Raw genomic sequence first — 20,361 nt, forward strand, 5'->3', positions numbered from 1 at the left:
GGCTGTCAGGGACAGCGACGTCCGGCGTTTCTAGGCACGCCGGCTCACACCCCGCGTAGAGGGGAACCAACATTAAGCCAAGGATTAAATCATTAGTGGCGAGTGTTTAGAAACAAAAGTATTTACCCATAAGGCAGGCCTTTGGGTGCCATCTGCAAACCTTAAGAGTTGTGTCTGATAGCCTTTCTTAAAAAACAAGTTGATTGTTATTACTCAGGTGTTGCACCAAGGGGTGACCGTTCCGTGAGTCGGGGATGAGTGTGTTCCTTCCCTGCCCTCAGCATCCACAGCAGCTCAGCCAAGGCCTCCGCTCCTTGAAGGGAGGTGGGGAGTCCAGACGGCCCCTGGGTGCAGCTCTGAGCTCGGAGCTGGCGTGCCCTCCCCGAGGGCCCAGGCCCAGGCTGGCCTGTGTGTCACAGCCAGGCTGGCAAATCTCACCTCTACTTCCTCCTAGGAGAGGCTAAGCTTAGCCATCACGTCAACGCTAACACCGTCACCAACGGTGTTAGATGTCTTCTGAGCAGCAGGACATGGTAACACGGTGGCTCTCCGGCTGCACCTTTCATCTAAAGACAGGATGGGGCCCGCTTTCCTCCACAGTCCTTCCTTCAAGGAAACTGTGTGTGTGTCTTTGGCCAGAAGGTTCCCCGTGCAGTATTTACATCACACAGCTGGGCACTGCAGGCAGAGCCCGGGCTCCCTTCTTGGAAGAAGGATTCAGGCACCATCACTGAGCTAACGCTGCGAGCAGGTGTGCAGGCCACGGTACTCGGCCCCAGTGCTTCCCGGTCACCGAAGGGATCCCGAGGGCAGCTGACTCCGAGCGGCGCCCCGCCTCCCCTCACACCGCCCCGGCGTGCGGGCCACATCCCCTGGGGACCTGTCGCCTTGAGCTATAGACAGCCGGAGGCCTGGGCCAACGAGGGGCCAGCCCCCCATCCACATCCCTGTCTTCACAGGGCCAGAGCGAGGCCACCCAGGAAACCCGGGTCCACAAACGTCTACAGCCGGCCCCAGCCGGCCAAGGCCAGGGAGGGGCGGGGTCTGCACGAGACCCGGACCACAGGAGCGCTCTGCTCATCAGCATGCTAAACCACTCGGACAGAACCGAGCTGCTTCTTGCTAGAGCCATGAAGATGGGTCGCATGGGGCTCTCGGTTTGCCAGACCCTGGGTGCGTCCGTGGTGTCCTGGGCCCCATCAAGCGGAGGGCTTGGCGGGGGCCATCGGAGTCCAGAGGTCACTGGCCGTCTCCAGTGATGCGGACTGGCTGCCTGTCTTTCTTCATCTCTACGCCCCAGCCTTGCCCACCTGACCGGGATACTGTGGGAAGCAGCCCAGCATCCGTCAGCCTGCCTGGGCCGGTCATGATTAGATTATAACATCCTAACGGTGGTCGGTGTGTGGCGGCTGGCATAATTACATCAGCATGCTAATGCCGTTTTAATGGTCTCTAATGATGTAATAAGGAATAATGGGATTTATATGACAGCTACATAACCGTTAACAAAACATATTAAGCATAACTAGCACTTCCCTGAGAAGGCAGGAACCGGCCCCCACACCCTTCTTCTCCGCCCCGGAGCGGCTCTGAGGAGCGCTCTTCCACACAGCGCCCGTCAGGACGGCGCGTGGGTCAGGGTGCTGCCGCCCTGGACGCCCGAGGCCCCGCCGGCACTCTCCTGCCCCCCAGAGCAGGGGAGCCGCGAGACACAGCCACCGCTGCGCACACCTGTTGGACCCGGCCGGCCCAGCGACTCTGGAGACAGGACCGCTCGGAAGGAGAGAGAGCGGAGGCTGTGGCGGGCGCGGACCGGGCGCCCCCCTCAGCGGGCTGAGAACTTGTGCCAGAAATTGGGACCAGTGTGGGGGGGACGGAGTGAGACTGAGATTCCCAGGCAGGGAGGGGGAGGGACAAACCCCCTTCACCCTGCCCCCTCCCCACGGCAGGGCCACGGATCCCACGGCCTTCCCACAGGCTCCCGGGAGCTCTGTGCCAGATGGAGCCAGTTCTCCCGGTGAGCACACTGTGATCCTCGTGGGGGAGCAGCAACCGGAGCCACACAGGCTGGCCGGGAGGGGACGGGAGGAGGCGCTGCCCACACCATGGCTCCCAGAGCTGGGCCAGCGAGGGCCACGACAGCCGCAGACCAAGGAGGTGTCGGCAGGAAGGGGCGGACGCAGCCTCCGGGCACGCCTGGCCTCCACAGGGAGGAGGCCAGCAGGAGCTGGCGGCCGCCCTCGCCCTCCGGCCTCGGCGAGCAGCCCTGCACCGTGCCTCTCCATGAGCAGCCCGCAGCCCCTGCCCTGCCCTTCTCCCGCCCCTGCTGTCTCTGTGCTGTGTGCCCAGGCTCTGTGCTGTGGGGATGTCATCTCCAGCGTCTCCCTGCTGTGCCCGTCCGCCTGCCCCCGCCGTCCGGCTGCCCCGGGAGTTCTCAGCGGAGAGGCTCTGGGTCCTCCGGCCTGGAGAGCACAGCGTTTCCTGCACAGTGAGGCCGTCCCCACCTCTGGCAGTGAGACTGCAGGAGGCAGGCAGCACCTCTGTCTGAGGCTCTCTATTTCTGGAAGCTTCCGGCTTCCAGTCTCCTCTCCACACCCTCCTCTGTCTTTGCCCATCCCAGTCTTGCTGGAGGTGGGTAGCGGGAGCACACAGCCTCGGTGCTCCGCGGTGGGGCAGGTGCTCAGGGTGCAGCCCGGGGGAGGCCCGTGGGACTCGAGGCCCGTGTGCAGGGAGACAGGGCTGGGGAGGCCGCTTCGGTTCCCCGCCCTTCCTGTGTCTCGCGTCTCCCTGTCCTCTCCCAGCCTGAGCATCCGGCACGCACACACGGGGGAGGGGGTGGCCGTGCTGATGCCCTCTCACCAATGGCTGTGCCCCAGTGAGTGCAGCGCAGTGCAAACACCAACACACACGCGTGCGCACACAGACACACGCAGACACACACACGCACGCACACATGGGGGAGGGGGTGGCCGTGCTGATGCCCTCTCACCAATGGCTGTGCCCCAGTGAGTGCAGCGCAGTGCAAACACCAACACACACGCGCACGCGCACACAGACACACGCACACACACGCACACACGCACGCACACATGGGGGAGGGGGTGGCCGTGCTGATGCCCTCTCACCAATGGCTGTGCCCCAGTGAGTGCAGCGCAGTGCAAACACCAACACACACGCAGACACACACACATGCACGCACACACGGGGGAGGGGGTGGCCGTGCTGATGCCCTCTCACCAATGGCTGTGCCCCAGTGAGTGCAGCGCAGTGCAAACACCAACACACACGCGCACGCGCACACAGACACACACACACGCACGCACACACGGGGGAGGGGGTGGCCGTGCTGATGCCCTCTCACCAATGGCTGTGCCCCAGTGAGTGCAGCGCAGTGCAAACACCAACACACACGCAGACACACACACATGCACGCACACACGGGGGAGGGGGTGGCCGTGCTGATGCCCTCTCACCAATGGCTGTGCCCCAGTGAGTGCAGCACAGTGCAAACACCAACACACACGCGTGCGCACAGACACACGCAGACACACACACGCACGCACACGCACGCACACATGGGGGAGAGGGGTAGACGTGCTGATGCCCTCTCACCAATGGCTGTGCCCCAGTGAGTGCAGCGCAGTGCAAACACCAACACACACGCGCGCGCACACAGACACACGCAGACACACGCACACACACGCACACACGGGGGAGGGGGTGGCCGTGCTGATGCCCTCTCACCAATGGCTGTGCCCCAGTGAGTGCAGCGCAGTGCAAACACCAATACACACACACACACGCACACACAGACACAGACACACACAGACGCACACACACACACACGCACACAGACACACACGCATGCACACACATGCACACACGCACACAGACACACATGCACACACGCATGCACACATGCATGCACACACACAGACACGCGTGCACACACAGACACACACACAGACACACACAGACGCACACGCAGACACACGCACAACGCGCACAACCACACACACATGCACACAGACACACATGCACACACACCCCACAGACACACACGCGCACACACGCACACACAGATGCACACACACACAGACGCACACACACAGACACACACACACGCACAAACACACACACACAGACACACACGCACACACACACACACAGACACACACGCAGACATGCACGCACACACATGCACACACACGCACACACACACACACCGTGCAGCGCCAGGAATGGCCACAGGCCCAGCACGGCCGGTGCTCTGTGAGCGCTGGCCCAGGGTCAGTGCAGAGCCTGCCTCAGTTGCCGCAAGCCAGTGCAGGACCACAGACAGCAATCCGGTGCGGGGGCCACACGGCAGGCCCCGGAGATGACAGGCCCATAATTAAATGAGGTTCCGCTGTATTTAAATAACTGACCAGAGCCCCCTGGCATTCCCCTTTCATCTCTTCTCTGAACAGCTCCTTTCTGATATAATTAAGAGGGACCCCAGGCTCTCAGCTGTTCCCCTCAAAAAACAGTTTCTGAGATTGAACACAACGTGAGCGGAGGGTGAGCCGGCAGGCCTGCATGCAGTACTTACTCGATGTCCACAAAGACGCTCGCGGGTACCTGCAGGAGGCGGGCTACCTGGCCCAGCAACCGCTTCCCCGCGTCCAGACTCAGGGGACTGTGGAGAGAGGAGGGCCGGCGTCACCAAACAGGACGGCCCTGGAGGCCGCACAGCCCCACCCGACCCCGCTCCCTGACACGCCCCTGCCCTGGACCGGGATCAGCTGCTGCCCCGGTCATGATGAATCGCCTGGATTTTCCAGCAATAAGGCAGACGATGCCGTGCAAATGGAATTGTTAGGAAGTGTAACGGGCCTGTGATGCCACCACTGGCTCATTTCAGCCTTCAGTAAAATATAATAAGGAAGGCAGGGGAGGGAGGACAAAGGAAACCGGAAGAGGAGGGTTGGAGCAGATGCCGAAAACCGGATTGTGAGAAGCAGCGAGTGGATGTGGACTGGTTTTTGCAGTGAAAGGGTGTTTAAATACCGCACATGTGTGCGGAAGCGCCCATGGGGGGCTGGGTGGGTGCCCCGCCCGTGGGGGGCTGGGTGGGTGCCCCGCTCGTGGGGGGCTGGGTGGGTGCCCCGCTCGTGGGGGGCTGGGTGGGTGCCCCGCCCGTGGGGGGCTGGGTGGGTGCCCCGGCCCCCCCAGCAGCGCTGCTCTAAGAGGGGACGCGCAGTGGAACACAGACGGGAACGGCACATGCTGTGCAGAAGTGAGCTGCACCTGCGCCCAACCCCGACTTCTGGGGCTAAAGCCTGTGGGTACCACACCAGGAAGTACTCATTTGCAGGGGATGAGAGGCTTTCCATCCCCGAGACCCTACTGCTCCCCGCTGGGCAAATGAGCACGAGGAACATGGCTCTGCCTTCCAGGACGCGAGGCTCCTGGGAAGAACGGGCATAGGCGACACAGATGCCAACGGGTGCACTTGGTCTGCATAGAGCGGGGCCCGGCCCCAAGGCCCCCGCACGGCAGGCCGGGGCCCAGCCCCAAGGCCCCCGCACGGCAGGCCGGGGCCCGGCCCCAAGGCCCCCGCACGGCAGGCCGGGGCCCGGCCCCAAGGCCCCCGCACGGCAGGCCGGGGCCCAGCCCCAAAGTCCCCGCACGGCAGGCCAGCGGGGGACGAAGCTCTGCCAACAGCCCTACTTGGCAAAGACAAAGTTGCTAGCACGGGCCTTTGGTACAAGTCACACCAGTGCCCTTGGCAACAGGAGACACCAGGCTCGGGTCACAGAAGGGAGACACGGGCCAAAGTCCGTCTGAGGCCCTGCAGCTGGAGCGCGGCCTGGACCAGACCATGCCTCCCCCAAACCCGGGCCTCGGGCCTCCGGCCTGGGCAGGTTCGAGGCGCCCAGCGCGCGGTGCCGCAGAGGCAACCCCACAGACTGATTAACTCGTCAGCCGGTGTGAGTTCGCTGGAGAAGTCAGGAGAGGGCGAGGGGGCAGGGGAAAGGCCAGAGGACCGTTGTGGAAGGGGTTAGAGAAGGCCTTTCCATTGAGGCTGCTTTCATCCGAAGTGTGGCATCAGACAGCGAGAGAAGCGGGTGCGGAGGGCAGGGTGGCCCGGGGACGTGGTGGCATCGGGGGCACGAGCCCCAGGGGAGCTCGGGAGGGAGGCGGCGTGGCCTAACGCCAGGAGGAGCAGGCGTGGGCCTGCCGCGCAGCAGCCACCGGGACTGCACAGCCATCTGGAGCTGTCATGAGGGCTAGAGTTTAGGTCTGGAGTTTGGAAAGATGCCAAGGCCATGCGGATGGGATCGGCGGGTCAGCAGACAGCACAGGACGCGGGCACAGCCAGGGATCGGCGGGTCAGCAGACAGCACAGGACGCGGGCACAGCCAGGGATCGGCGGGTCAGCAGACAGCACAGGACGCGGGCACAGCCAGGGATCGGCGGGTCAGCAGACAGCACAGGACGCGGGCACAGCCAGGGATCGGCGGGTCAGCACAGAGCACAGGACGCGGGCACAGCCAGGGATCAGCGGGTCAGCAGACAGCACAGGACGCGGGCACAGCCAGGGATCGGCGGGTCAGCAGACAGCACAGGACACGGGCACAGCCAGGGATCGGCGGGTCAGCAGACAGCACAGGACGCGGGCACAGCCAGGGATCGGCGGGTCAGCAGACAGCACAGGACGCAGGCACAGGACGCGGGCACAGCCAGGGCCAGGCCAGGCGGTGGACCCGCAGGCCTGAGCAGCCAGCAGCTGGTGCTGGAGTTGTGAGTCCTGCTGGCAGCCGGGGCAGAGACTGTGAGGAGGAACCAGCGTGACAGGAATTGAGGAGCAGCCGAGAGCTGAGAGGTGAGCCTGGAGACGGCTGGCCGAGGAGAGCGAGTTAGACAAGGACGGACGTGACAGGGCCTAGAAATGGGACCGGGGTGCCGTCTCCCCGTGTGGAGTACCGGGCGTGGCGTGGCGTCCGCACGGGGCCTGGCTGGGCCCTGGAGCTCAGAGCAGAGCGGGGCAGGAAAGACGCTTCTGGTGCTGGGTGCACCACACACGGCGTCCTGCCGCCCGGGTTACGCCGCACGACCTGGCTTGAGCTGGCACAGCTCCGCTCTGTGCAGGGTCCTATTGCCACTCGCTGGCCCTCGCTCGCAGCCCACGCCTACCCGACAGCCAGGAGCATGCTGTGGGGCATGGACGGGACGGGAGAAGCCAGTAGCCCAGGCTGGTTCACCACCTCAAGCCCTGCCAGGGAGCTGGCACCACCTTCAGAAGCCCAGCTGCCCTTCCCCCTCTCGCCCAGGGCCTCCCGGGGGGAGGGCCGCCCCCCTCCTCCCCCCTCTCGCCCAGGGCCTCCCGGGGGGAGGGCCGCCCCCCTCCTCCCCCCTCTGCCCAGGGCCTCCCGGGGGGAGGGCCGCCCCCCTCCTCCCCCCTCTGCCCAGGGCCTCCCGGGGGGAGGGCCGCCCCCCTCCTCCCCCCTCCGCCCAGGGCCTCCCTGGGGAGGGCCGCCCCCCTCCTCCCCCCTCCGCCCAGGGCCTCCCGGGGGAGGGCCGCCCCCCTCGGCCCATCACCCCAGCCCTCAGTTTCTCGGTGCAGGCGTCTTCACTCAGGAAGCGCCTCTCCCCACCCCAATCCGAGCAGAAGGAAGTGGAGCTGTCTACTCACTCGCTCCCCGTCACGATGTAGCCTCCGCGCTGCCCCTCAGAGGAAGCCGTGCCTGCCAGCTGCAGGCCTCCCGGAGGCGGGGGCTGTGCGGCCGCCTGGGGGCTTGGCCCCGGGGCCCAGGCCCGGCGTCCGTCCCCGAGGGCCCTGGGCTCCCAGGTTGGCCGCTTCCCCAGCAGGTCTCTGGAGTAAGTCTGGCTCTTCACATTCTCCACCCCAGCGGCCTCCTCTTCTGAAGACTGGGAGGCCTCCGGCTCCTCGGGCTCCTGGGACTTCTTTGTCTCTGCTTTGAAGGGCTTTGCCAGAGCAGGGACGTCAGGTGCATGCAGGGGCCCGCGCTCCTGCAGGAGGCCCCCAAGCCGGACACCCGGATGGTGGACCTGGTGGAGAGAAAGCTCCCGTGAGCCGGTCTCTGTGAGGAGGATGGCCAGCACACGCGGTCAGCACCGAGGGGCGGCCTCCACGAGAGGATGGCCAGCACACGCGTGACCAACAGAACCCACACTGGAACTCAGGCCTTCCGGATGTAGATACCACCTCCTCATACGTGTGGTGACTGCCTGCTCGTATGGATGTTGGTACAGTCCCACACCGTTTCCGTGCGGTGCTTTATCCATGACACTAAATCTCCAATACTCCTTAAGACAGAAACAGGAACTGGATTTTCTCTACACTTTTCCAAAGTGTGTCCATTTAGAAAATAAGAAAGGATTGTAAAGGAAAGCACCCCTTTTTTGATTAAAGCTTATTCATTTCCCCTTATGGTTTGAATATTTAAACAAAGCTGTAGTTTGATGTACAATTTGCTCAAGTTCTGAGGACAGTACACTGCATTTAGGGATGGACAGCGCCCTGTGGCTTTTGAGGGAGAGGAGATGAGGGCCTCTGGGCTGATGCTCCCTACAGGGAAGGAACAGAGGCGCTACTGGAAGGAAGAGCTTGAAGAAAATGCTTGAGGAAGTGGTCGAGCACTAGCCTTGAGCACAGAGAGGGTCAGGGACAGTGCCCAGCCCTGAGTTCAAGCCGCCCAGGACTGACTGGCAAAACACAAAAACAAAAACAAAGATCGCTTGAAAATGTGCCCCAAGCCACAAAACTCAACACATAGACTAAGACATCTGGTGCGTCCACTGGAGGAAGACCAGAGGCCTGGCTCCCGGGTGGCCACAGTGACTGTCTCCCGTCCCACTGCTAAATCTGGAAGCGGCTTCCTGACCCTACTTCCTGTCCCAGTCCTCAATCTGGAAGCAGCTTCCTGACCCTACTTCCTGTCCCACTCCTCAATCTGGAAGTGGCTTCCTGACCCTACTTCCTGTCTCACTGCTAAATCTAGAAGCGGCTTCCTGACCCTACTTCCTGTCCCAGTCCTAAATCTGGAAGCAGCTTCCTGACCCTACTTCCTGTCCCAGTCCTAAATCTGGAAGCAGCTTCCTGACCCTACTTCCTGTCCCAGTCCTAAATCTGGAAGCAGCTTCCTGACCCTACTTCCTGTCCCACTCCTCAATCTGGAAGCAGCTTCCTGACCCTACTTCCTGTCCCAGTCCTCAATCCAGAAGCGGCTTCCTGACCCTATTTCCTGTCCCAGTCCTCAATCCAGAAGCGGCTTCCTGACCCTACTTCCTGTCCCACTGCTAAATCTGGAAGCAGCTTCCTGACCCTACTTCCTGTCCCAGTCCTCAATCTGGAGGTGGTTTCCTGACCCTACTTCCTGTCCCAGTCCTCAATCCGGAAGCAGCTTCCTGACCCTACTTCCTGTCCCACTCCTCAATCTGGAAGTGGCTTCCTGACCCTACTTCCTGTCTCACTGCTAAATCTAGAAGCGGCTTCCTGACCCTACTTCCTGTCCCAGTCCTAAATCTGGAAGCAGCTTCCTGACCCTACTTCCTGTCCCAGTCCTAAATCTGGAAGCAGCTTCCTGACCCTACTTCCTGTCCCACTCCTCAATCTGGAAGCAGCTTCCTGACCCTACTTCCTGTCCCAGTCCTCAATCCGGAAGCGGCTTCCTGACCCTACTTCCTGTCCCAGTCCTCAATCCAGAAGCGGCTTCCTGACCCTACTTCCTGTCCCACTGCTAAATCTGGATGCAGTTTCCTGACCCTCCTTTTCCTCCACTGCTTGGATTGAACGCCCCCAATTTCTGGGGTTTAAAACCACTTATGTGTCCTTATGGTTGTAATAGGGACGAAGCCACCAACCATTAAGACAATCTGACCAAAAAACTCCACCAGGACTCTTGCCAGTCAGCAACAGCTCCATAGACCCACGTGAGGTTATCAGCACCACTTACGAACTGATGTCCCACATTCTCACTAGTGGCACGAATGACCACAGGTTCTTCACAGGAAATGCCAAGGAGCTCACAGGCAGAGGGGGACGTGGCTGCACAGCGAGAGGGTGCAGCCCGCTAAGCCCTCTCCATGAGCAAACCCTCCTCTTCCAGAGAGCCGGCCCTGCAGCTGTGCACAGGTCTGCTGAGGAGCTGCGCAGGTGTTAAGATGTTCGTGGGGCCGGGCAGGTCCAGTGTAGTCCAGGAAGCTGCAGGGCAGGCAGCATCGGAAGCGTCTGTGACCTGGGAAAGGGCCGGAACGGCTCTCGGGGGGGGGAGGGGTCTGAGAATATAGTTTCTTTTTTGCATTATGTTTTGCATGGATCCATAACGATAAACATTAGCTTATAATCTAAGCGTAGACATTATTATGCACCTAGTTATACGCAATGTTGCATGTGCTCTTCACGCTTTTCTCGGCTTGGGGATGATGAGAGTAATTTTCCATACTGGGTGGGGGGGAGCGAAAACTGTATTTCATAAATGTTCTGAACCAAAAGATGACAGTATGGCTCTAGGTTTGGCAAGCCAGTGTCTGGGAGCGGCCGTCTTACCTCCGGGTCCATGGGGTCCTCTTGTTCTCCGTGATCTGTAAGAGACACAGTGTCACCCGAGCCTGCAGGGCATCACCACGCGTGTCACCATGTGTACAAGATGGCCACGAGTCCCTCTGCACAGGAGAAGAGGTGTGACAGTGCCGGCCTCGTTGCCACTAGCGTGAGCCACGCAGCTCTGCGGTGGCAGAGGAGAGCACACCGCCAAAATCACAACGAGGGCCGGGCGTGACCGCTCTTCCCGAGGCTGGACACGAGGGCCGTGGCCAGCACTTCCCGGGCACAACAGCCACGGCGCCCTGCTGCCGGCCCTGGAGCCGCGAGTAAGCCTCTCTCCGGCCACGTCACAGCGACACCACTGACTCAGCTCCCTTTCTCAGATGGACCCGCAGGGACCGCCTGCCTCCTGTGCGCGTGTCTCCGGAGGGTTCCGGAACTTCCCTCCCCGGAGTTGCTAGGCAGGCACTCTACCTCTTGGGCTGTGCCCCCAGGGTGCCGTGTGCGGGGTGCAGCTGGGGGGCGGGGTGCTGTGCGTGCTTGGCAGGCCACGCCCGGGCCGCTCTGCAGCGTCTTTCTGTGGCCTCTGCGCCTGAACCAGCCACGCCAGGCTCCCTACCGCCCTCGAAATTGTCCAGCCCCGGGGGAAGGGGGGGCGGGGGGCGGCCGCCGCGTGGGGAGGGGCTGGGTGGCACTGGCCGCCCCCAGCAGCCACAGGGTAAATGCACAGCCAGACGAACCCTTCACTTTGGTATTCGAATATCCGACAATAGTGCTCATAGCATCCAAATAAAGACACGTCCTGTTGCCCCCAGTTCTCCAGCACGGAAGAATTAAACGTCCTCACAGAGCGCAACCTGCCATTCAACGTAATTGCTCTGGTAGGCTTAGTCTGTTAAGAAAGCTTTTAGAGGCAAAAGTTCAAACAGATGAAAATCACAGATACAATCCATCTGCCCAGTAGGAGGCGCACGTCAGGCCTGCGGGGAGACTTCTCTCCCCTCCCCCCCACGCAGAGGGAGACCCAGCCCGGTCACCTTGGAGCGCCATCTCCAGGCTGCCTGCCCGCTCGCCGGGGTGTCTCTCAGGCCCTCTCCGTAGACTGGCCGGGCCTGGCGCCACCTCGTCCGCCACCTCGTCCAGCCGCAGGGGGCCTGGGCCTGCCCCTCCTGCCAGATGCTTCCGTGGGTCTTTGAGGAGACTTTGAAGGATCGCGTCTATGGACACAGGAGAAACCTAAGTTAAGGGTTGGTGCATTCTCAAGACACAGTTGGCAGCCAGGTCCCACCGCACAAAGACATCCAGTCCTTCCAGAAACTACCGAACAGCGCCAGTGCGGGCAGGCATTCAACAATATGTGCTAGGTTGAACTGGAAGTCCGACATAGCCGCCGGCCATTACTGCAGCCCAGCAGCCTTCCACACCTAGCAGGAAGTGGGCAATGCCTAGTGAAGCCTGGGCCAGCCCTGCGCCCGACTCCCGGAGGGGCTGCGAGGGAGCTGCACCATGTCAGAGTCTGCAAGACGCAGGCGGTGGCAACAAGCGGCGTCTCCTCTCGCTCCGGACAGACCACAGACTGGAGGGGGAGGAAGCCGCGTCCCCTTGCTCCGGACAGACCACAGACTGGAGGGGGAGGAAGCCGCGTCCCCTCGCTCCGGACAGACCACAGACTGGAGGGGGAGCAAAGCCGTGTCCCCTCGCTCTGGACAGACCACAGACTGGAGGGGGGGCGAAGCCGCGTCCCCTCGCTCTGGACAGACCACAGACTGGAGGGGGAGGAAGCCGCGTCCCCTCGCTCTGGACAGATCGGACTGGAGGGGGGGCGAAGCCGCGTCCCCTCGCTCTGGACAGACACAGACTGGAGGGGGAGCAAAGCCGCGTCCCCTCGCTCTGGACAGATCGGACTGGAGGGGGGGCAAAGCCGCGTCCCCTCGCTCCGGACAGACCACCTGCAGCCCTGCCAGGGACAGCCCTGGGTCCCACAGCTCACAGCCCTCTGGCCAGCACAGCTGTGTGTCCTGTGTACACACAGGGCCCAAACATGGGCGCGCGTGAGTTCACCTCCGAGGAAACACAGCTCCGAGGCGTCTGCTGTAGGAGTGGCTCCTTACGGAGCCAGCTGCCAACTCTCTGAGAGACACGCACCTGACAGACTACAGAGCTCCCCTGCCTGGGGCCAGGGCCTTCCTGGTGGGGCCAGGGCCTTCCTGGAGGGGCCAGGGCCTTCCTGGTGGGGCCAGGGCCTTCCTGGAGGGGCCAGGGCCTTCCTGGAGGGGCCAGGGCCTTCCTGGTGGGGCCAGGGCCAGGTGTGAGGATGCGCCGGACGCGCCGGGGCGGAGGAGCCCCCCTCGGAGCAAGCGCCCCCTCCGTGGTTTAGGATGGGCAGGTACCACGTTGGTTTGCTAGTTCCTCTGAGCTAGGCCAAGGCCTGTGGTACATGTAGGAAGGAGACTACATCATTTTGTTCTCCTGCCATTCCTTTACAGCAGGAACACAGCCTCCGTTGAACATGACATTGCACACGACAGAAGGATACAGCGGCTGCCTTCATATCCAATGACATCAGCAGCCAAGACCAGCCGAGAGCAAGCCTGGGCTTTGTGCACAGGCAGCTTCCAGACCAGGGTATGAGGACAAGCGTGGGACCACCCCCCAGCCAAAGGTCAAGGGTCAGGGGTAGGAGGGGGCAGCGAGGGCTGGAGATGAGAGGCAGCCCGCCCAGGGCGTGTGCAGACGTCTGCAGTGGTCACCTGGCAGGGCAGAGGCCCTGGGCACAGTGGAGAGGTGACACACATCCCCACTGCCACGCTCAGGGCTGGCCAAGGCCCAGGAGGCAGGTCTCAGGCAGAGCTGCAGAAAAAGTTAACCATCACAGGCAGTGTAGGCTGAGAGGATCAAGGGAGGGGTGGGCTGGTGTGAGCAGGAGCCAGGCCTTGCTCAGGGAAAAGCGGAAGTGTAACCCACACCAAGGTAAACACCGAGGCTAAGGAAGCACAGAGCCTGCTTGACACACGGGTATTAGAGACTGAGCCACTGGCTTCAGTAACTCGGATGGAAACGCATTATTGATAGTGAGAACACCATGGACGGACGTAACTGCAGACTAGACGCAGGGAGAGAGGGGCATAGATCTGAAGGTAAGTGCCAGAAATCTCCTCTATTTGAAGAATGACACCGCCACATTAGTAAGGAAATGGAAGGACCTGGAAAAAAGTATACTAAGTGAAGTAAGGCAGACCAACCAGAGAAACGCAGGCTGCATGGCCTCCCCCCGTGGCAACTAGAACGTGACCACGCTGGATGGGAACAGACGGAAAACCACACCGGGACAGGACCTTAAGCACTCCCGCAGGGAGACCGAAGAGGATATTCTCAGGAGAGGATCACAACGCTCAATCGCTATGAGCATATGACCACATAAAGGGATGTTCATTGAAATGAACTCCAAGAAATGGAAACAAGGGGCTTTTTATTTTACCTTTTGTGGTTTTGTCATTGTTTTTGACTCCTTACTTTCTGTCTTGTGTGTAAGTTTATCTGTCTGGGGGAGGGGAGGGGGAGGCACAGAAATGGGACAAAGGGGGACACACGTAGCAGTGATACTCATTAGGCATTATGCCTGTGATGGGGAGTCAGGGGGGAAAAAACGGAGAAAACCAGAGACCAGGTGACACTGTCCAACACCTGACCTATGTAATTGGTACATCCCTTTGACAATTAAAAAAGAATGACTCTGGAAATCTATACATTAAAAACACTCATCCCTGCATACCCTCAGTATGGATGGGTAAGATCACTTCAACAACAATGACAAAAAGAACACATGCTAAGTAACTTTGGTGGGATCCTATTTTTGTACTCTGAAAGAAGATCTGGCTTTCTGCTTGTGTCGTGTGCTTGTATGTGTTTAATGCTAAAATCTTCCCCACTCTGCTGGTACTAGGACTTGAATTCAGGGCCTCATGCTCACACTTGTCCTCGCTGGTGCTCGAGGCTGGTGCTGGAGGCTGGTGCTCCAGGCTGGTGCTCCAGGCTGGTGCTGGAGGCTGGTGCTGGAATCTGTGCTCCAGGCTGGTGCTGGAGTCTGGTGCTGGAGTCTGGTGCTGGAGGCTGGTGCTGGAGGCTGGTGCTCCAGGCTGGTGCTCCAGGCTGGTGCTGGAGGCTGGTGCTGGAGTCTGGTGCTGGAGTCTGGTGCTGGAGGCTGGTGCTGGAGGCTGGTGCTAGAGGCTGGTGCTCCAGGCTGGTGCTGGAGACTGGTGCTCTAGGCTGGTACTGGAGCCTGTGCTCCAGGCTGGTGCTGGAGTCTGTACTCCAGGCTGGTGCTGGAGGCTGGTGCTCCAGGCTGGTATTCCAGGCTGGTGCTGGAGGCTGGTGCTCCAGGCTGGTGCTCCAAGCTGGTGATCTACCATGCATGCTTGACACAGGCTTGCAGAAGACGTTCTGTTGTTGTGATGGTAGCGAGCACTGGCCGGGCATCACGGCAGAGCACTCTCTGGTCTGTGTGGGCCTCCGAGCACCCCTGAGAGGCGAGGGGTGGGAGCCTCTTTCTGCCCCCTATACATTCACAGATGTGGGCTCTGGCCGTCTCCAGATGTTTTCTTTCAGCCCTGGAGCTCACACTCGAACTCAATGCTGACAGGCCTTTCCCTTTTCCTCCCAGCTAGGAGAGCGCTCTGGCAGGAGTCTTCCTGCTGAATACATACTGCACAGAACGCACACGTCATAGCCCACCCTCCACCATCAGCCCCTCCTAACCGCTCTGCCCCAGCACACAGACTGAGTCAGATCGCAACTGCTGGCCCCTGAGACCCCTCAGGCCGGGCGGCGCGTGGAAACCCCCACTGCCTTCCGCATCCGCCTCCAGATAGGGATGACACATCTGCACTCCAGGGAAGGACTCAGCACCCAGCACTCCAGGGAAGGACTCAGCACCCAGCACTCCAGGCCATTCAGACTCTGGTTTTCAAAGCTGGGCCCCTGGCACCTGTGGCGTCAGGCCCAGTGTGAAGAAGCAGGGCGGCTCTTCTCCTGGGGCAGCCGGGTTGTTGGGGACATGCTGGGCTTTCGCGTCTGGGCATCTGGTGCCGTGCCCTGCCGTGCTTCCTGCGAGCATGCGGCTGGCTCAAATCAGTGCCTGGAAGCGGCGTTGCCGGGCCTGCGTCTGCTTCGGAGTGAGTCTGACCACAGTGTGGGCTGACACCCCACCTCTGGACGGTGGGGGCTGGGGCCGCTGGCAGGCCCGCCCAAGCCCAGTCTCCTTTACCACCCGGCCTCGGCCCCCGGTCCAGACACAAATTCCGGATGCTGATAGCATCAGACTGGCCCTGAAGGAAGAGTCCTATGGAATGCCAATTCCTAGACTACAGACACCTGCTGCAGGACACGTTCACGTGCGAGCACCCAGGAAAGAGTCCGGCCCGCAGCTCGCACTCAGAGCGAGGATGAGGAGGGCAGCCCAAGCCCCGGAGCGCTGGAGCCATCGGAAGAGGCCAGTGCAGACCGCTGACCTCGCTCTGTCCTCCTTCCCAGGGGCCACGGCGGCGCCTCTCCACCGCCTCCCAACACCCAGCGCCTCCTGCACGGCGGGCCTCCCCCGAGGGCACCGCAAGCGACCGCTGACGGGACCGCCCGGCTGCAAGGCCTCGGCACACGGAGCCACCTCACCCTGCGGCTCTGGAGCCGGGGATGCAGAAACCTGCACCGGCCTCCGCCAGGGGAGGCCCCCGCCAGGGGCGGCCTCCAGCTCCAGCCACAGCCCGTCCTCACCGGCCTCCAGCTCCAGCCACAGCCCGTCCTCACCGGCCTCCAGCTCCAGCCACAGCCCGTCCTCACCGGCCTCCAGCTCCAGCCACAGCCCGTCCTCACCGGCCTCCAGCTCCAGCCACAGCCCGTCCTCACCGGCCTCCAGCTCCAGCCACAGCCCGTCCTCACCGGCCTCCAGCTCCAGCCACAGCCCGTCCTCACCGGCCTCCAGCTCCAGCCACAGCCGCCCATCTCCCACAGCAGTGGCCACAGCATGTTTACTTGCCTTAAAGGTACCAGTCAGCAGGGGACGATTTCCCCACTTCTTACAGATCAGAAGCCGCCCCGTCCACAGGAGAGCTCCAGCGGCCCTCTGTGTGCGGGGCCGGCGGGAGGCTCCGCAGCCCCAGCGGCTCCCCGGACTGCTCGCCCCGGCCGCTGCATGGCACAGGTGACTCGGGGAAAAGCCGAGCTCCGCACCTAAGCTGTGGGGATTTTCCAGCCATTGCTGCTACGTTGGAAACCGTGGCTTGGACAGCTCTCGGCTCCGAAAGGCCCGTCGGCGCCAGGCTGATGCAGACAGCAGCCAAGGTCGGTGTCTCTCCGTTGTTGCCTCACCACGTGCCTTTCTCCCTGGGACTCACTACCACAGTCTTTCCTCACACACCCAGTTTGGGGCTCAGTGATGACAACACAGCCGACCCAGCCTCAAAGAGAGCAGAAACTGGGTGGCGTGGGACGGGAATGCCCCCGCCCCGGGAAGGCCCAGAGGCGGCACACAGCCTCCCGGAGCCCAGCCAGGCGACTCCATTACCCTCCTCCCCGAGGGCCCCGCTCAGATGCGCGAGGGCAACCCGGAAACCCAAGAAGTGCCCTCCACGGGACCCTGCCCGACCTCCCTGACCGGGGGCCACGGGCCATGAAACCCAGCGCTCATCCCAGAGAGGACGCACACAGGGGCTCTCGAGGCAGGAAACCTCTGCGCACAGCCAGCCGCCCGGCCTCCGCCGCGCAGACCTCCCGGCAGTCAGCTCCTTCAAATGTGTGCACAGGTCACACCAGAGCTGCTGCAGGGCCCGCGCCACAGGCCACCGTCCTTGCGCCCACGCCCGGGGACTGCCCCACACCAGCTGCATGGTGCAGCCCCGGCCCAGCACTGCCGCCGGGCACACAGAAGCTGAAAGCCAGCTGGGAAGCCAGTGATTGAGATTCACCGAGTGGGACGCTGTCCACGGACGGAAGAGGGAGCCGTGTCCTCGAACACGCCATACCAAGCCGGGAGGGGCTGCCCTGCGCATCCTCCGTGCCCGCGTGCCACACGGCAGCGGAGAGGCTCCTGGCACCGCTGGACGGGGCGCTGGGGGTCGGTCACTGGTCAGCACACTGAGCAGGGAACATTGCCACCGTGTGATCCGCCTGCCCGGCCGCTGGCAGCCGCGCAAGCTACCCCAAAGTCAGCCACTGCCGGCCATTTCAGGGTGAACTGAAAAGAGGAATGACCTCTTTTGAGGCGCAGCCGACCCCGGGGACAGCAGGACCCGGCACTCGGAAGCCACATGCTCCGAGCCTCAGAGTGAGTGTTCTTTTGTTCCATCCACTGCACCATATAATTCTGAGGCCTGGCCGGCGAATAATGACATTTTAAGTAGCTTTCAACGCTCCTCGTGGGCTCCAGCAGTGCAATTACGCGAAATGTCAGGACATCAAATATGTAAGGCCTGGAATAGGAGATCAGCCAGCAACAACTGCACGCACAGCTGTGCCGGCTGACCAGCGAAACCGCGTCTCCGCAGGATGCGCCCCAGGGCTGTCCACACAGCTGTGCCTCGGAGAGCGGCCGGCACACAGACGGCCCGACGGGGCAGACGCGAACCCCACTCACCGCTTTGACGCGCCTTCACCACCACGGGCCGCGAAGCTCTCCGTTCACTCGGCAAACACGTCTTTCCATCCCCCCCCCCCCCGCCTCCCCATCGCCACCTTTACCGTCGAGTCATTACCAACGCTGTCTCCTCCACTGCCATCACCACCATCACTGTCACCGTCACGCAATGATGTGACCCTCTTGTGTAGAGGGCATGCCATCCGTTTCTCCGCTGGCGTCCACCCTTGGGTGGACAAACTGAGCAGGGGACTAACTTTTCTGCACTTTGTTCATTGGGTTTCTGCCAGGAGATACAGACATAGTTACATGCCAGCGTCTTGTCCGCATTCAACACAACGCTGGGAGAACGTGTCCTCCTCCCAAGCGCAGAGCTGGGAACCATCGCTAAGAGTCTATGCTGTTCTTTGGCGAATGAAGAGTGCCCAAGCCGTAGGCTCTCCTTGCCGGTCAGGACACACCACTTCACCCTGGCGGGGCTCCGCCATCTCCCATCTAACCAGCCCCACCATACGATGCAATCGCAAGGCCGAGAAGAGAGGCACTGCACGGAGAACTGGGGTTGGCGAGGAGACTGGTTTTGTCTTGTCTGTCCTAGACAAGACTTCCACCCTGGAGTCGATGTTAGTACGGAGGTGAGGTACAGAGCGGTTCCAGATGTGTAAGTCAGGACGTGCGTACATTTCTTTTTGGACAATGTCACCCCTTCTCTCCCTCAAACTGCCTTCTAAAGTGTATTTGAGAGGCATACTGAGGAACTTCCAGGCCCAGAATATCATCTGATGCTTGCGGAAATATTCCCAGCACTCTGCCAACCCAGAATATAAAGCTTTCTAGAGATGGTCAGTGGGGAGCCAACCCATGAGTGACCCTCCCAGGAGTCTCCTCCCAGTGACGGGAGCAGCGGGCAGCGTGGAGGGCAGTCTAGACAGTGAGCAGCGGGCAGCGTGGAGGGCAGTCTAGACTGAGCAGCGGGCAGCGTGGAGGGCAGTCTAGACTGAGCAGCGGGCAGCGTGGAGGGCAGTCTAGACTGAGCAGCGGGCAGCATGGAGGGCAGTCTAGACTGAGCAGCGGGCAGCGTGGAGGGCAGTCTAGACAGTGAGCAGCGGGCAGCGTGGAGGGCAGTCTAGACTGAGCAGCGGGCAGCGTGGAGGGCAGTCTAGACTGAGCAGCGGGCAGCGTGGAGGGCAGTCTAGACTGAGCAGCGGGCAGCGTGGAGGGCAGTCTAGACTGAGCAGCGGGCAGCGTGGAGGGCAGTCTAGACAGTAAGTGGGCAGCATGGAGGGCAGTCTAGACAGTGAGCAGCGGGCAGCGTGGAGGGCAGTCTAGACTGAGCAGCGGGCAGCATGGAGGGCAGTCTAGACTGAGCAGCGGGCAGCATGGAGGGCAGTCTAGCCAGTGAGTGGGCAGTGTGGAGGGCAGTCTAGACAGTGAGCGGGCAGCATGGAGGGCAGTCTAGCCAGTGAGTGGGCAGTGTGGAGGGCAGTCTAGACAGTAAGTGGGCAGTGTGGAGGGCAGTCTAGACAGTAAGTGGGCAGTGTGGAGGGCAGTCTAGATAGTAAGTGGGCAGTGTGGAGGGCAGTCTAGACAGTGAGCAGCGGGCAGCGTGGAGGGCAGTCTAGACAGTGAGTGGGCAGCGTGGAGGGCAGTCTAGACAGTGAGCAGCGGGCAGCGTGGAGGGCAGTCTAGACAGTGAGCAGCGGGCAGCGTGGAGGGCAGTCTAGACAGTGAGCGGGCAGCGTGGAGGGCAGTCTAGACAGTGAGTGGGCAGTGTGGAGGGCAGTCTAGACAGTGAGCAGGCAGGTATACAAGACCACCAGGGTTAGGTATAGGGGTCAAAACCAAACTGACTGCTGTCAGAAGGCCCGTGAGGCCCAGGTGCTCTGTGAGCATGCCCGTGCCTGTGGCCTGGAGGCCCAGGTGCTCCGTGCCCGTGCCCGTGGTCTGGAGGCCCAGGTGCTCTGTGCCCGTGCCCGTGGCCTGGAGGCCCAGGTGCTCCGTGCCCATGCCCGTGGCCTGGAGGCCCAGGTGCTCCGTGAGCGTGTCCGTGCCCGTGGTCTGGAGGCCCAGGTGCTCCGTGAGCATGCCCGTGCCCGTGGCCTGGAGGCCCAGGTGCTCCGTGCCCGTGCCCGTGGTCTGGAGGCCCAGGTGCTCCGTGCCCGTGCCCGTGGTCTGGAGGCCCAGG

The 20,361-nt window shown here is 61.9% G+C and overlaps 1 protein-coding gene across 4 annotated transcripts in view; it reads right to left on the reverse strand.

The window, feature by feature from the left end:
• Positions 1–20,361, reverse strand: part of Ptprn2 (protein tyrosine phosphatase receptor type N2) — a 594,518-nt gene that overhangs the window by 327,794 nt on the left and 246,363 nt on the right. For all 4 annotated transcript variants that reach the window (XM_069997165.1, XM_069997166.1, XM_069997163.1 and 1 more), the window contains exons 6-9: positions 11,590–11,769; positions 10,556–10,590; positions 7,679–8,055; positions 4,592–4,678 (exon numbers count right to left, since the gene is read on the reverse strand). In XM_069997165.1, the coding sequence (XP_069853266.1) occupies positions 4,592–4,678; positions 7,679–8,055; positions 10,556–10,590; positions 11,590–11,769 (679 nt within the window). The remainder of the gene's footprint in view (positions 1–4,591; positions 4,679–7,678; positions 8,056–10,555; positions 10,591–11,589; positions 11,770–20,361) is intronic.

Source organism: Dipodomys merriami, unplaced genomic scaffold (assembly GCF_024711535.1).
Source record: "Dipodomys merriami isolate MVZ:Mamm:240054 unplaced genomic scaffold, mDipMer1.0.p SCAF_5, whole genome shotgun sequence".
Lineage (NCBI taxonomy): Eukaryota > Metazoa > Chordata > Mammalia > Rodentia > Heteromyidae > Dipodomys > Dipodomys merriami.